This window comes from Aspergillus ruber (genome assembly GCF_000600275.1).
Source record: "Aspergillus ruber CBS 135680 unplaced genomic scaffold scaffold00074, whole genome shotgun sequence".
NCBI classification, from domain to species: domain Eukaryota; kingdom Fungi; phylum Ascomycota; class Eurotiomycetes; order Eurotiales; family Aspergillaceae; genus Aspergillus; species Aspergillus ruber.
This window is the reverse complement of record NW_024467370.1, coordinates 6,097-21,624: the sequence shown is the minus strand read 5'-3', so window position 1 is coordinate 21,624 and position 15,528 is coordinate 6,097. Positions and strand designations below refer to the sequence as shown.

At 50.9% G+C, this 15,528-nt stretch overlaps 4 protein-coding genes across 4 annotated transcripts; 2 read left to right on the top strand and 2 right to left on the bottom strand.

The window, feature by feature from the left end:
• The first annotated feature begins 757 nt into the window (after window positions 1–757).
• Window positions 758–1,695, top strand: EURHEDRAFT_417911 (uncharacterized protein). The gene is made up of 3 exons (XM_040783310.1): window positions 758–888; window positions 953–1,064; window positions 1,119–1,695. The coding sequence occupies exons 2-3, from the start codon at window positions 1,002–1,004 to the stop codon at window positions 1,383–1,385; spliced, it is 330 nt and encodes a 109-aa protein (XP_040633674.1). The 5' UTR covers window positions 758–888; window positions 953–1,001; the 3' UTR covers window positions 1,386–1,695.
• Window positions 1,696–2,276: 581 nt separating this feature from the next.
• On the bottom strand, window positions 2,277–4,729 carry EURHEDRAFT_430203 (uncharacterized protein; the record flags this gene model as incomplete). Its single annotated transcript, XM_040783405.1, has 2 exons — window positions 2,277–4,235; window positions 4,283–4,729. Coding segments are annotated over 2 exons (2,406 nt in total), but the record flags the coding sequence as incomplete, so codon positions are not given.
• A 1,948-nt stretch (window positions 4,730–6,677) lies between these two features.
• Window positions 6,678–13,410, bottom strand: EURHEDRAFT_348930 (protein kinase RIM15). The gene is made up of 2 exons (XM_040778428.1): window positions 12,538–13,410; window positions 6,678–12,478 (listed from the first exon to the last, which is right to left on the bottom strand). Exons 1-2 carry the CDS (start codon window positions 13,123–13,125, stop codon window positions 6,827–6,829), a joined length of 6,240 nt encoding a protein of 2,079 aa, XP_040633672.1. The 5' UTR covers window positions 13,126–13,410; the 3' UTR covers window positions 6,678–6,826.
• A 1,346-nt stretch (window positions 13,411–14,756) lies between these two features.
• Window positions 14,757–15,528, top strand: EURHEDRAFT_348961 (uncharacterized protein). Its single transcript, XM_040778429.1, has 3 exons — window positions 14,757–14,934; window positions 14,992–15,118; window positions 15,184–15,528. The coding sequence occupies exons 2-3, from the start codon at window positions 15,035–15,037 to the stop codon at window positions 15,439–15,441; spliced, it is 342 nt and encodes a 113-aa protein (XP_040633671.1). The 5' UTR covers window positions 14,757–14,934; window positions 14,992–15,034; the 3' UTR covers window positions 15,442–15,528.

Sequence of the window (15,528 nt, the reverse complement as noted above, 5' to 3'; positions counted from 1 at the left end):
AGTATCCGCATCCAGTGGGTCCCTACTGATAGCGACAAGAAAGGCGCCAAATTGGCCAAGGAAGCAGCGGCATTCTCGACGAGGGAAGATTGGCCATTCTACCCGCCAGACTGGGCGGACATCCAACTTAGATCATCAACCTGGCGATGGAGGCGTGATGCACTCCAACAAGATCGAGTCCAGCAGTTCAGGCGGACAACAACTGGAAGATACACTAGAGAGCTTGATGCGGCCCTACCAGGGAAACATATTAAAAGACTCTATGATCAACTCCCAAGAACCCAGGCATCTATACTTGCGCAGCTCCGAACAGGGCATGCCCGCCTGAACACATTCCTTTATCAAATTGGTAAAATTACTAGCAATGAATGCGATTGCTTGGAAATGCCAGAGACAGTGGAACATTTTCTCTTTCACTGCAAGATATGGGAGGACTTACGTGCTGAAATGAAGACTGAGATGGGCCAACGGTACGGAGACCTTTCCTATGCCTTAGGTGGAAGATCATCCCAATCATCAGCGAGTGGACAACCAGTGGATCAAGAAAGAGGATGGGCACCAAACACCAAGGTAGTCAAAACTGTAATCCAGTTTACCATCAAGACCGGAAGATTCGACAAGGACTGATAAATCAGGGGGATCAAGGAACATCACGTGTACATAGTTGATTACGTCAGGATAGACTAGCTCAGAAGGCTACATGCAGCCTACGGCCGCGAAAAGCCTGAGGAATGTTATTATTATTATTATTATGACAGTTGATGATGGTAGTATTCACTGAAGTTTTTGCACCAGATAACTCTCTGTCACCTAGAAGTCTGACAAATATGAATCTTTCCACAATTCTTCCCATCCATCTCTCCTAGTAATATCAGCAAGTGTCCTCAAGTGAGTGAGCTTCTACAGCCCGGGAAATTCAAGACAAAGCTGCCACCCTAACAGCCCCCACTAGATACTTAGCCTGCAATGGCCGCTCTCGAGTGAAAAAGTTGATCTGCAGAATGTTCTCAGCACATTCACACTTAAGGCGCCATCTTCAAGCCCAGAATTCTCTAAACGCGAAGGTTTGTTCATGCGGCTTTCAGGAAGAAGGACTGCTCACATAACATTATTGCTAGTCACTTCGTATACGAAAGGCCCTGCACATACTATCAGAATTGCATGGAAAGCATTTATACCTATATCGTGCCGTATGCAACTATTGTTGGGCCGTCAAGAATAGGGAGAATTTTGTCGTGAAGCAATCTTCTGTTAGCCATGACCAATATGTGGTTTACATTAATCTGTCCGAGCACGCTGCGAAAGGCTATCCAAAGAGGTCGACTGTCGCAGATGTCATCGACACTTTTCCCAAAGAGGACGTCAACTCCTGCACTCCTCCGTGAAAGATGTTATGAATCTGTTTGAGAAGGATTCACTCAGTACAGGATCCGCCGTGTGTGGAGACCCGAAACGGGACAACAAGCAGCGGAAGACAAAAAGCAAGTACATGTTTGATAATGCGTTGAGGATGGTGGTTGGCTTATCAGTTGCGGTGGACTTTAGCCTATACCCATCGGTCTGTGTTGAGGCGGATCACGAAGCGCTGGCGACAAAGAAAGATTCTTAATTGTCTCCGCATGATTTGGGACAATAATCTCAGTTATCTCGATTTAAAAGTTTCAAAACAAGCGGTCAAAATCATAAAATCTGGACTCACGTAGAAGACATAGACAGTGGGTTGGGCTTGATGCAGTTCAACATAATAAGAATAGTAACTAGTGTTTAGTAGTATCGACTGCAATGGAATAATATGAAATAGACATCATTATCTACATCTCTAGTATCATAGAACATCTACATCCTCCCCTCTTCCACTCATAATTACTCGATCTATGTATATGCATATATCCGTATGTGCCAATCAACATCAATAAACAAAAAAAAAAAAAAAAAAAAAAAAAGACATATCCTAAATCTCAACTCGGTCGTCAGCTTTTCTCATCCTCAACACGAGCGTGAGCATGGGCGTGCGGACTCCGCCCCCTCCCCTCTTCCAAATCCTCCTGCTCCCGACTAGCACTGCTCTTCCTCCTGAAGAACCCCCGTCGATGTAACGACGACGAAAGGCTCAGATTCCCATGACTTTCATTCGACGGTCTCCCATCGCCGTGCGAGGGGACGCTGAGATTGCTGTTCGACGCACCAGCGGGCGTCCCCGCGCCACGGCGAGAACTCTTCTTCGAGGACTCGCTACGTCGGCGCTCGGATTCTTCTTCTTCTTCCTCTTCGCGAATTTCTTGGATGCGGCGCTCGGCTGTTTCGCGGTTTGTTTCGCGGATGATGTCCACGTCGACTCGGTTGTTGGCTTGGCGGTCTTCGAAGACGTCGCCGAGGATATCGCCTGAGGCCATTTCGGACATGCCAAGGGAGAAGTCGACGTGTTTGCGGGAGGCAACGGAGTCACCGCGGGCTCGGGCAGCGGCCGTGTTCATGCCTTTGCGCAGGATGGAGGGGTGGCGGACGGGAGCGGCGGAGGAACTACCGGCACTGCCGGGTGGGTTGCTGGTGTTGTCTGGGCCGACGGTGGGAGTTGGCCGCAATGTGTCGTTGTCGTTGTTGTTGTTGTTGCCGTTGTCATTGTAGCTAGGTGGGGGTTGGGAAGGGGGGGTGCCGTGCCAGTTGACGTGGACGGGGAAGCCGACGTGGGCACCCTGGAGGTTCATGCGCGAGCCCTCGATGCCGATCTCCTGGAGGGCGATCATGAGCATGCAGATGAACTTGTTGCGGCGTTGGAGGCGCAACCCCTCATTCTGCCAGTTAGATTTGTAGAAGAAGACGACGTTTAGTGTGATGCTGAAGTTGTCGGTGACCTCGCGCATTTCGGTGAGGACGTTGGGTTGGAATTCGCGGCTTTCGCTGCGGACGAATTCGACGAGGCGTTGGCGAAGGCCGTCGATTTGTTCGAGTGTCGTGCCGTATTTGATGACGATAGGGATGGCTTCGGCGAGGGCACCAGAGCGGCGTTGGTTGAGGATGAAGAGGCCGTTGAGGTACGAGTTGGGGGCTTGCACGATGTGTCCTTGCATCTTTTTGAATTCTGTGTAGAGGAGTGAGATTTGCTTGACGAAGTAGTCGTCGCCCAGGCCTGCGTCTCCTGAGTTGCCGTACACCGTGACACGATCGCCAACGTCGAACGGGTGCTTCACGAAAACGAAAATGACCGACTGCAGGAATTCCTGCGCCGTCGCAGAAAACAGCCAGGACAGGGCAAGAACACTGGAGCCGGCGGACGTGAGAACACCAGCAGCCGACGTCGAAATCAACGTCAGGAAAACAATCACCGAGATAACCACAACGAAGAACTCCAACACGTTGTCCAGACGAGACACCACCGAATCGAGATCCTTCAGCGAGGCTGTAATGGACTTGCGCTCTCGCCCGGTCTCCACACACGCAGCCTCCAGCTCTTCCATGGAGATATCGCCGTTCATATCGCGATCAAACATGGCGAACGCCGCGTCTGCTTCTTCGTTGTTGTCAAAAGCCTCCTTCAGATCACCGGAGAAAACAGTGTCAAATCCGTCGCGCGCAAAGGTCCGGTACAATCGGCGGGCCAACACCTGGCAGCCCGTGGTGGTGCGCAGCAGGGTCAGGACGACGGTATGTGGATGGGTACTGTTGGTCGCCTTTCTACCGGTAAAATCGGCCGCCACGGCTCCGGCGACATCACCGACCTTCTGCAGCGTACCCTTGGCCACACCCTTGGCCACACGCTGAGCGCGTCCGGCATAGCGCATCGGAGTGCGGAAGCCACTGCCATCGCCCTGGGGAGCAGCACTCTTTTCCTCAAAGTCGGCGTCCAATTGGGTAATCTTCTCGCGGGAGTAGCTGTAGAGCTTGGTCAAGCTACCAATCTGGAACTTGTTGATTTCAATGCGATCCGAGTACGTGCGGAGATGGAAGCTCATGGCGATCAGCTGAATGAGGAACTTTTCAACCAGGTTCAGGACGGTCCAGACGAAGAAGGAAATGATAAGCTTGTTGACGATGTTTTCCCAATCGCGTGTACGCCCGTCATTGTCGACATGGTGGTTTTTCATGGTGGGCAAGAAAGAGATTTCCACGCCCAACCACCAGAAGAAGATGGTCGCATGAAGTTCGAGTTGCTTGGCCAGATCGCGCCATTTCTTCGCATTGTTGGTGAATATACTAGCCAGGATTCCAACGGGGATGGGGAGTGTTTTGGCCACAATCTGTTCAGTTAGCTGCAATTCTTCTCCTTGTCAGGAACGGCACATACCCGTCCTGCCCACAAGGTCAACCAGACGATTTCCAACCAAACGGAGAACCACAGCAACTCGACACCTCCGACACTGGCATTGGGAAATGCCAAAGCACCAACCAGCAGAGGAATCAGCAAAAGCAGAACAACGGGCACAATGTAGGTAAAGTATCGGATGATAAAGCTCGACTGATGGAGCTTCTTAATGAAGAGAGCGAGGGTTGTGTTGGGGTTTTCCGGAGGATTGTAGACAGCCGCCTTCTCGTGCAACGGATTAGTCGCCTCGTCAAATTCATCGACGTTCTCTGAGCGGCGAGACCGGCTCCGCGCGGCGGAACTGGCAGACTTGTGATCCTTGTCCTGCTCATCCCGGGTGGACACGGAGGCCACCCGTTCAGCCTCCAGCAGCGCCAGATCATCCTCCAAACGCAACGACTGTTCGCGGTTCGCAGACGGCGAGCGCAAAGCCATCAGATCACGGTCCAATGCCGTCTCAACCCTCAGGTGTCCGGGATCGCTGGGACCGGGCTCTTCGTAGTGGCCATTGTCGGAGGGCGAGATGGCATCGTCATCGTGGTGAATGTAGTCACTCTGAGAAACCCTTTTCTTCTCGTCTTTCTTGTCGTCTCTCTTATCGTCGTGATATTTGGGTTCCGGGATCTCCTCCACGGAGGTCGACATACTGGCGCCAGGCCAAAGATAGTCGGGAATTAGAGCGGTAAGATATTAAAAAGGTGTAAATATAATACAGGGAACTAAGCCAGAAGGCGATATTAGCAAGAATTTCGGGTCAATGGGCGAACGCCATGATAATAAATGAATAAATGAAGGTGAAGAGAAAAAAAAAAACTCCGACGACGCACGAGCCGATCAGGGGTATATTAACACGGGACACGCAGAGATTGAATACCCCATATAACAGATAATGCGCGGACCCGAGTCAATGGTTATTTTTATGCTGATATGCTGACTCGAGGTGGGTGGCGTAAGGGCTATTACCTGAGACAGTGTGCAGAGTATAATTAAGGGTAGCTGTAGCTGTAGTATAGCTGTAGTGTAGTTGTGGAGACACTAGCACTGCATCGGAGATGAATGAGAGATGGGATAAACGAGGGTAAATAATAATATTGGTAATGATATACACAGCAATGAAAGGAAAATGGAAGAGACAAGACAAAAGAGATGAAGAGACGAGAGATATGAGAAACGAAAAGAAAAAAGACAAGAAAGGCAAAAAAATGGAGCAGGAAGTGTGATGGCAAAAGCCACGGATTGACTGGTTGCCGATCTCGCACGTACTCTATGTGCTTATCGATCGATCGGTGAGTTTTACCACTGGCAATGTTCAATCTGTACAAGTACAAGTACTCTGTAATATACTCTGTACACTACTATCGATTGCTTACAGTGTTCTTTCTCGCAACACCATTATTCTATTCTAGGATATAATATAGTTTATGTAAAAATAGCTCGTGCCGTAAATTACCGTATCGCCTCTGGTGGGTTTTGTAATCCAGTGGGTCAGCCGTCAAAGTGGCCCATTGTGTATGTTCTTATTGGCTGTCATCTACAATAGGTGGGGTTGGCCAATTCTAGAAGAGCTGCAGACCGCATTGTGGGGACCGTATGTAACGACATTACGCATCCCAAGCCGACCTAGATGCGTCTATCGGCTGGTGTATTGTATAGAGTTGTGATAGAAGACTTACCCCATCTTAACAGCAGGGATGTATTTGTATGGCTACAGAGCACTTGTACAGCCTATTCACCGTAAGCAAGAAAGACCACAACAGAAAAAGCAACTGATATCACCACTGTCCTGACATCATGTCTGGCCATTGACTTTCCCGGAGATCTACCGACCAATTACGCCTCCTCCGTGGTGTTGATGGAGGTCAAGTGTTCTATTCGATGGACGCCCTGTACTGATCCTTGGTGCGACTTGGAGACGCCACTGCATGTAACTTATACTTATTATTATTATGTACCGTACGTTGGTAGGTGCATTTAAGCGAGCTTCTCGACCCAGTTGTATAGTACAAAGTCCATACTTAATTAACCCTACTTCCGGAGAAACCGAGCATATGCATAAGTTTGCATAATCCTGCATAGATGAATGGATCAGAATAATCGTAGCTCATGGCATAATTTGTACATAAGACAGTCCTTGAAAAATATACATAAAAGGTTATCACCCGACTTTTTTTTTCTTTTTCTTTCTTTTTTTTTTTCTCCACGGTATCAAAATGAGTATCACGTACTTACACACACAACCTTGTCTCGAAATGATGAGAAATCTGAAGAATTTCAGTTGAACAGATAACGAAAAGAAAAGAAAGTAAATGAACGAACATGACCAGTCCGGCTGAGATAACCCCAAACACCCGCTTGATATCACAATATGCAGAATAGAAACAAAAAAAAAAGGGAAAAATAAACGACAGACTGGAGAGTAATACTGAAGTAAATGCAAACAAACCGAACACCGTAATGAATGGGAAAGAAAAAAAAAAAAAGAAAAACAAACTCCGTAAACTCGACGAATCTAGTTTATCTCCAAAGCTAGTAAGGCTTGCGAGGAGTCACTGGATCTGGATTAAGGGTAGGCGTATGCAGCGGTCGAGGGGTCGCGTCAGAATCATGAGTCTGATCGAAATCCTCCATATCTGATTCCGTCTCGGGTGCTTCCATCGTCTTGATAGTCGGTGTGTCAGGCACGACCATGGAAGCATCCAAGTCATCCTCATGTTGCTCGAACAAGATAGGAGGCGTTAGCTGACCTTTGCTTTTGATCAGAGTCCCCGATCGACTTCTTTGCGTAGGAGAGTCGATTTCGGTGCTCTGCTCAGAAAGCGACTGCCGTCGAGATCTCGCCTCTGGTGAAGGGCTATGTCGTAGACTAATTCCGCTGTATTCCGAAAGGCGAAGCTTGTCCAGATCGCTTCCCAGCTCCTTGTCTACGTCAGAAGGTTCCTCGTCGATTTCACAGACCTCGTCAGAGCCCCGACTCTGGCTTCTCCGCAATGATTCCCGTTCTCTTTGGAGTAGTTCCTCGCTGCCGCTGACCACGCTGCCCCGGCTGTTGGTTCGCATCATCTCGATCCCCAACTTGGAGCCAGGCCGATTGCCTCTGCTCTGCGGGCTGCGCGTCCGGGACGGAGTGTTCCCAAGCTCCTCGTCCTCATCGTCCCCAGACTCTGCGCATTCGTACCGTTTATTCTCCAATGACTTCCGCTTCGCTTGGATAGACTCGCTGGACCGCTGTTTCCGAGGAGTGAGAGCACCCGATGCACTCATGACTCCTGGAGCCGAGGCAGAGTGGAGCAAGTGTGGCACCGGCGCAGTTTGCGATGGTAATTTGGGATCAGAGGCCGCATCACCGGAAATCCCTAGACCGCCTTGGTTCTGGCTCCATTCGTCGGCTTGGCGACTGATGATAACAGGAACATCATCGGTTTTAACAGACTCTGTATCACCGAAGCTACTAATAGAGTCTTCGCGGCTTGACCCTTGATAGGAGCTTGGAGGCGCATGAGCAAATCCAGAAGACGTAGTCGAGCTTGGGCTGTCTTCACGGTGACGAGAAAGATGGCGAGGGGGAGCAGTCGGCATTGGCAACGGTTGAGAAGGGTTATAATCCTTAGGGGGAGGCTTCCATTGACAGAACTGACAGAGCGCTTCGGTAAGCTTGGACAGAGTAGGAGGCTTTTCGATCAGCGCATCAAAATGATGTGTTTCTGGCAAGTCTTTAAGATAACCGGTCACGGCAATGATTGGAGTATGGCGATTGGCACTTCGTGTCTCGCGGACCATGCGCGCAAAGTCCGCTCCATTCAGCTGAGGCAGTTTGTACTCCGTCATGATAATATCGAATTGAACTTCACTAAGAGCGTAACTCGTAGCCTCCGCGCCGTTCCTTGTGGTAATCGTTCGACAACGAAGCTTCTCAAACAATCGCTCCATGACAATCCTCGAGACCGGGTGGTCCTCGCAGATGAGCACATCCAACGGGCGGAAGAAGGGTCCATCGAGAAGATTGATTTGAGAAAGACGTCGGGAGCTTTGACGACGTCGTTGAACCTTAAGTAGCGCCTTGGTGCGGGGGTCCTCATTATCTGACGATGACGGGGAGGCGTCGAATAATTGACTTCGGCGTTTAGAGTGGCCTGCAACGTAGGACTCCTTCGCAAGAGACGAGGACAATTCACCTCCATCCTGAGAGCCCACAGTCTGAGACCTTGCCCGGGTGGAAACTCTGCTTTGACGCGGCGGACCGGAAGGCGTTTTGTCAGGAGAGTGTGTCCCCATCCGACTAGGCTTGATGGGGGACGACCCTGTCGATGGCATTGCACTTCCTGTTGCAAACGTTCCACTCGACTGCTGTGAATTGGCAGACGAAGAACCCGACGTCTTCCTGCGCTCGTGGTTGTTCTGCCCTGTGCTGAACTGGACCAGAAGCGGCGAGGAGGGTTGCGATGGACGACTGGGCGACGAATTGGCTTGGCTCATGTTAGAGGGAGAAGACGGTCGATTGCCCTTATTTTGCGACATAGCTCGCTGCAGTGGCATCGGTAACGGGCTTCCCTCCAGAGAAGGCGCAGACGGAGATTGTGGAGTTGCCAGCGGCTGCGGTGCTGGTATGGGCTGCTGTTGCGACTGCTGTTGCTGGGTCGAGGGCGGCGGCGTTGGCTCTTGAGATTGAGGTTGACCCGGGGCGCCCGAGGTGGATTGACGCTGCTGAGCATGCTTTGCTTCTTGGCGCAATTTTTGAATCTGGTCTTTGTTGGCTTTCTCCAGCATTGGAAGGTTTTTAAAAGTGAAGTCACCAAAGTCATCCCCGGCAACAGGCTCGCTGAGTCTCCTGCCCCGCGAGTCACGCGAGTCACGGACATGTGGTGGAATTGCCAGAGGCACCAAGGACCGCTTTATCGAGTTGGCCTGGGAGCGAACCTTGAAAAGTGCATCGTGCGGGCGAGGCGGATATGGTCCGCTAGTCAATGGTTGTTGCGGCGACGCTCCATCATCCTGCTCGTCAGCGAAAGCTTGGTCTGTCGCCCCGCGCGGATCAAAATAATCCGTGTCTTCTGGATTTTCGATGTTGGGGACAAACTGAGCCTTATCTTCCAGAAGAGTATCCCAATTCACATCAGAGAACCAAGGATGACTGCGAATCTCAGATCCACCGTTCGGAAACTTCTCATCGACATTGGCTCCAAGTCGCTCTCGAGGGTTGAGCGTCATGAGCTTGTTCACAAGATCGATAGATTCCGGAGTTGCTAATTCCTCGAGCTCGTCGGGCCAGTTGACTCTTCGGTGAAGGATGTTGTCAAATACTTCATCCGGCGTGGCAGCGTTGAACGGCGGGTATCCGAAAAGAAACTCAAACATGATACATCCCAACGACCACCAGTCACTGATCTCATCCTGACCAAGTCCATTGATAGTCTCCGGTGCGAGATAGTCAGGAGTACCCACGAAGCGTCTATTCTGATCCTCCGGATCAAAGAGTGCCATCAATGGCGGCATCATCGACTGTTGTGGCGGTGTGCCAAAAGACGTCTGGTTGCTGGCGGTTGGCTGCAGGGGATGCAGATATGGAGAGTCACTAGTTTCACTTTGACCATCGTCTTCTGTCAGATTGCTCGGAAATCGGCCCGGGAACGGGGCTGGGCTGGTAGCATCGCCGCTCTCATTGAGTGAAAACCCTCGAAACACGTTATGCAGGTTATCGCTTCCTACACTGTCACTGCGATAGCCAGACTCTCGTCGCGAGCTTTGTCGACTGAGACCACCCTGGCTAAGACTGAAGTATGACGGCTGGGTCATGCTGCTCGCCGCATCATTCGGTGTGATCAAGGGCGTGGAACCTGGCGAATGACCGCCTTGGAAATCAAACGACGCAGATCGCGACGAGGTCATCGAGGTTGCACGAAGGGGTTCTTGTTTAAGGGGATCGGGTGTCGACTCGTTTTCATTCAAACTCTTCAGAAGACGCTTTTGGCGTCCCACGAGGCCCATACGAGACAATCCGAAGTCGGTCAGTTTGAGGTGTCCAGTCTGGTCGATAAGTAGATTGTCCGGTTTGAGGTCACGGTGGACTATTCCTCTTCCGTGCAGGTGTTCAACCCCCAAAACCACTTCAGCAATGTATTTCTTTGCCCAGTCTTCAGGGAGACCCCCCAAGACCTTTACAAGAGAAGCACAGTCGCCCCCATTGAGATACTCCATCACCAGATAGAGATAGTCTTTGCTGGAGAAAGTCCAATAAAGTTTTGCAACGAAATCACTTTCCCCTTGCCACATCATGATCGCCCGCTCAGCCTTGACATTCGTAGTCTGGTTCTTGGCAATCATATCGGCCTTCTTGAGCACTTTGATGGCAAAGTATTCACCAGTCGTTTTCTTCTTAGACAAGTACACGCTACCAAAAGCACCTTTACTGATAGGTTTGATAATCTCAAAGTCCTTTATCGATGGAGGAGCAGGACGTGGTTGATGCTGGGTCATCCGTGGTGACACAGGCGGCTTAGCAACATCCGAAGACGCCGCGGACGACTGGCGCCGGTGATGGGTATGGTGATGAAGATGATGAGAATGGTGGGCCGCAGTTTCACTTGCATTCGTAGATGGCGAGGCCATGGGAGACGGCAAGCTCTCGGCACCACTCGACATACGTGGTTTGGGCACCCGCAACGGGGAACGGGGTGCAGCACTCCTGCCAGGAGATGGTTGCCTTTTGGGGGAGTTGGCAAGGCCTGGGAGCACCAAGCTCTTGCGTTTCCGTTCAAGACTCCGATCGGATGACGGGGACTCGGTCCGCATAGCTCCTGGAATGGCCGACGACAGAGCGCTGCTATCACTCGTTTCCCCAGCGTCGGTGTCAGTCAACGAAAGGCCACGTCGTGACTGTTGCGAAGTACTCAGACCGGCCACGCTCTTGAGTGAACGTGGCGTGGGACACTCCATCGGACTGTTCGGGCCGGTAGACATAGCAGCAGACGATATCCTCCCGTCGGGTGGTGGCACTTGGAACGTATCAGGCGCATTACGAATGGACTCTGTCAACGCTGATGTCGTAGGATGACGGGGTGATGGCATGGCAGGTGGTTCTGGGTTAGGCTTCGATACCTGCTCAGCAGGGGATTCTCTCTCCTCCCTCTCCTCCCCCTCCCCCTCCCCCTCCCCCTCTGCCTCCTCTTCCTCCTCCTGTGGGGGAGGAGCTTCATCTTCTGAACAGGAAAAATCGCTCAGCTGGCCGGCAGCAATACGCTCAGCCTTGCTGAGGGCTGCTGTGATACATTCTTCGACCAGTACAGTGTATTCAATGCGGATTCGCTCAGCGTATTCGACAATTTTGCGGTGGCGGATAACGGCATCCACCTTGGCTTTGCAAACATGCTCTGTGTCCATTGACAAAGCCGCTAAGCCCTGCTCTTGTTCCAAGGTGTTGCTACTCGGAGACTGCCATTGAATAACCTGAGAAATACGGGACTCGGACTGGGGCGACAAGGTTCGAAAATCGTCCGGGGTATCGGCACGGGTTTCTTTAATGATTGGCATGTTCACCTCCATAGCCGTGTCGCACAAATCAAGGATGAGTTCCACGATTCGGGCCAGTGGCCGTCGCACAGCGAATGAACGGCCCCGAGCATGTCCCGCACTCGACGTAGAATGTTCTCTTGACCGAGGAGGTGTCGCAGGGGCGGAACTAGAACCGGACGTAAGTCCTGACGATGGCGCTGAGCTTGCCGGCGAAGGCCCAATTGGCAAGCCCTTATACTCTGGTTGGGGAGTTACGACGGTAGCGGGAGGAATGGCGGGAGCAAGGGCGGGGGGGATAGAGTTGCCGTCGCCAGTCAAAGGCCGACTCTGTTGGACTTCGAGTGCATCCAGCACTTTGACGATAGCATGGCGATGCTCATTGAGATTCTCCTGAGCGATTTGGACATCCATCTCGGACCGATGCTCTTGCAGACAGAGATCCGAATGCTTTTCAAACCACCAAGGCGTAATCTGACGTTCACAGATGCGGCATAAGATTGGTTCCGGTGCTGGATGCTTGGATGGATCGGGTTCGTTCGCCGCTGCCTCCGCCAGGGTTGTCAAGTAGTTTGCCAACACTTCTGCACCAACACCCAAGGATTCCACGAGGAGCGGGGGGAGGTCGATGGTCACTTCTCTCGGCTGAGTGAAGGGTCGCAACATCCACATAACCTAGAGCCAATCCACGTTAGTTATTTTGATCGTAGAGGAGATTAAAGAACGGCACTTGCATGGCCCACATGGCTGGATCCATCAGTCGTACGATCGAAAACCATGATTCCTTGCGCCTCCATGTCCAGAATGCCATGGAGATAATCTTCTTCTGCCTTCTCGAGCGGCACCTCCTCAGCTTTCTCCGGGACCTTCCCTTCAGTAACCTTCATCTGTCCTTCCTCCAGCGGTCGTGACTCTGGGGCATACTTCAAGAGAGAGTCGGGACCCATTGGCACCGCAAAGCGAATGAAACGACTGCGCGAATCGTCCACCTTCAAGGACTCAATGGCATCCTGAAACACATCCTTATTCCCGAGCAAAAAGTCTGCAATCATGCGCCCTTCAACGGACTCGGGAGCGGTGCCCACGACCTGTTTCCACGACGGACTAACCCATTTGATCCGACCATCGAGATCCAAGTCGACAATGACATTCAGGGTTTGTTCCGCCGCCTCCTTCAAATCTTCACGCTCTTCTCGCATATCATCGCTGATCGAACGGCTCATTGGTGGGAATTTCGGGTCGACACTCCGGGCCTCCTGCCGTAAGGCAGTAACGGCCGGAGGAGCAAGGAACTGAGAATTCGGTGTGCCATTGCCCGCCATGCTGAATAGACAACACGAGGACGTTGGCTAACACGAACGACGGAGAGGATCCTGGTAGGATAGTCGCAACAAAACGAATGAGTCGAAGTTTTGATACCGGACGGACCGGGATTGGCCCTGTCGAGGGATTTGGGATATTATGAATTCATCCGTAGCAGGCGGGCTAGTTGGTCATGGCGAAATCGTAGCACCAAAGAGGGCGAAGGAGAGTATAGAAGGGAGGGATGGCAGGGAGAGTCAGGAACCCAAGATGACCTCACACTTTTTTCGGGTAGAGAGGTCAGCCAGTTGCTCAATCAAGACACGCCCTCCCAACAGGAACGGCGGGATTTCGAGGCGAAGCAGTATCAAGAAATATTCGGGAATCTGGAAAGACGCTAATCGGAGATCCCTGTAGGAAGGAGAGAATTTTTATGACAAGGACAAAAAAAAAAAAAAGAAAAAAGGAGGGAATCCGTCTGTGCGGGGAGATGAAAAAGCGCGACGGCCGGGAAAGGCGCCTTGTCAACGCGAACAAGAAGCCAGGATGATCGACGACGGCCGTTTCACCAGATGAACGGCCGAATGGGGGATGATTGTAAGCAGTAAGGATGGTAATAATACACCCAGGCCGGAGAGAGGAATGGGGGAGAAAGAAAAGACACGCAGAGGAGAAAATATGCAGAGAGGAATTTGGAGAGCGTCAAATAACAATATATGGAGGGAGACAGACAGGAATAGAGGTAAAGCCGTACAGAGTAGAGGAGGGGAGATAATAATGTATGCTGTGTATGGTAACGCCGGTGTATCTGGGCTATTACTTACGGCTGGAAATACACGGCGGATGGAAATTGGCAGGTCGTACCACCAATGCAGCACATTTACTAGTATTTACTAGTAGGAGAAAGAACGATCATGCTATTATGATATATCCAGAAAAGGATTCATCAGATTCATATATAGCTTGCCTTTAATCTACCGAATTCAACGTCAGAGTACTGCTGAACTATGATCTCCGTAGCAGTATGGATACGACAACGTAGGAGTACGATTCTGGATACTATTTTCTTCAAGTTGCCCTGTGAATGGCCAGCTTACTCCGGCATCATCATCCATGAATTCATCCCATCCATGTCTCGTGTCGAGTGGAGAGGTGGTTGAGTTGTAGTCTGTCCCCGGCTCTATATGGCATCTCTTCTCCGATCTTATCAAAACATCACGATAACCGATGAGCTCTAGGACTTTTACGGATGCCCAGAAGGAATCGATTTGATTTGCTTTGTACTTTTGATCTCATCCCGGCAAGCATCCAGAGCAGAAAAACCATCCCGGGCAGTACATATAGCTATCCGAATCCCCTGTGTCTCGACTTCTCCGGGGGACTTATGTAACCCGGCAATCGTTCTCATTCCTGGATTATTATTCGCCATGGCTATCCACCATAGACCAGAAAATCAGACACAAACAAACAAGGATATAGACTCTAGCCCGTGATGATGTTGATGTACGCCATCTCTGGACGTCTGGACATTGTTCCGACCACAGAATCGGAAGGCCGTCACGCCACGCCAGTTGACCTTGGCCATTATACTCTATCATCGACCCATGGGTCCTCACTCCATGCTCAGTTCAATACCAGAGAAATTGAGTTCACCTGACCTATTGTCTTGTCCAGAGCCGTTCCATACTTTTTCTGTTTTCGTCATCCCAGTGATTATACGCTGTTCTGTACAGAACGGCACTGCGACAACAAGCTATTACCCGAATCGGCTGGGCACATACAATGTACAGAAACCATCTGCACAGTGACCCTCACGCTTTTTCCGATTGGTAAGCGATTTTTGCTCTCCTTGCCGACTGCAATGTTGTCTCACTTGTGTCATTCTTTTGACCGTTATGTGTTATCCAAACAACATTTCAAACACGTTTCATGCTCCTTGAGGTTCCAAAGGAATTCCATTCATCATCATTTATATTCTTCCTCCTGACCCAAATGGAAGTGAAGGAGGTACTGGTACGCATCTTCCGTTCCTCTGCGGGGTCGAACACGTCGGCGGGGAGGTTAACCCGTAGCATAAGACGCTTAACCGCAATTGGTTAGTGTCTTTCTCTTCGTCGTCCTTACTGAAAGCGCTGGACTGTACGGGCAGAGTCACGGTGCAGACTGCAAAAGACTGGGATTTATGCGCAGAGAATGACATTGATGCGGACCTCCTCACTCAATTCACGAATCAAGGAATGAATATCATGAGTGGTGGGTCGGATCATCACGGACACACGTCCGATCCAGTCACAGTCTTTACGTCGTCCAAGAACGAATTTACTACTCCGTATTAGGTCCGGAAGAAAAGACGGAATTGGACTCACAGCAGAATTATAAAGACTCAATTCTTTGGTCTGTGTGACAATCGCCTTCCCCAGGTT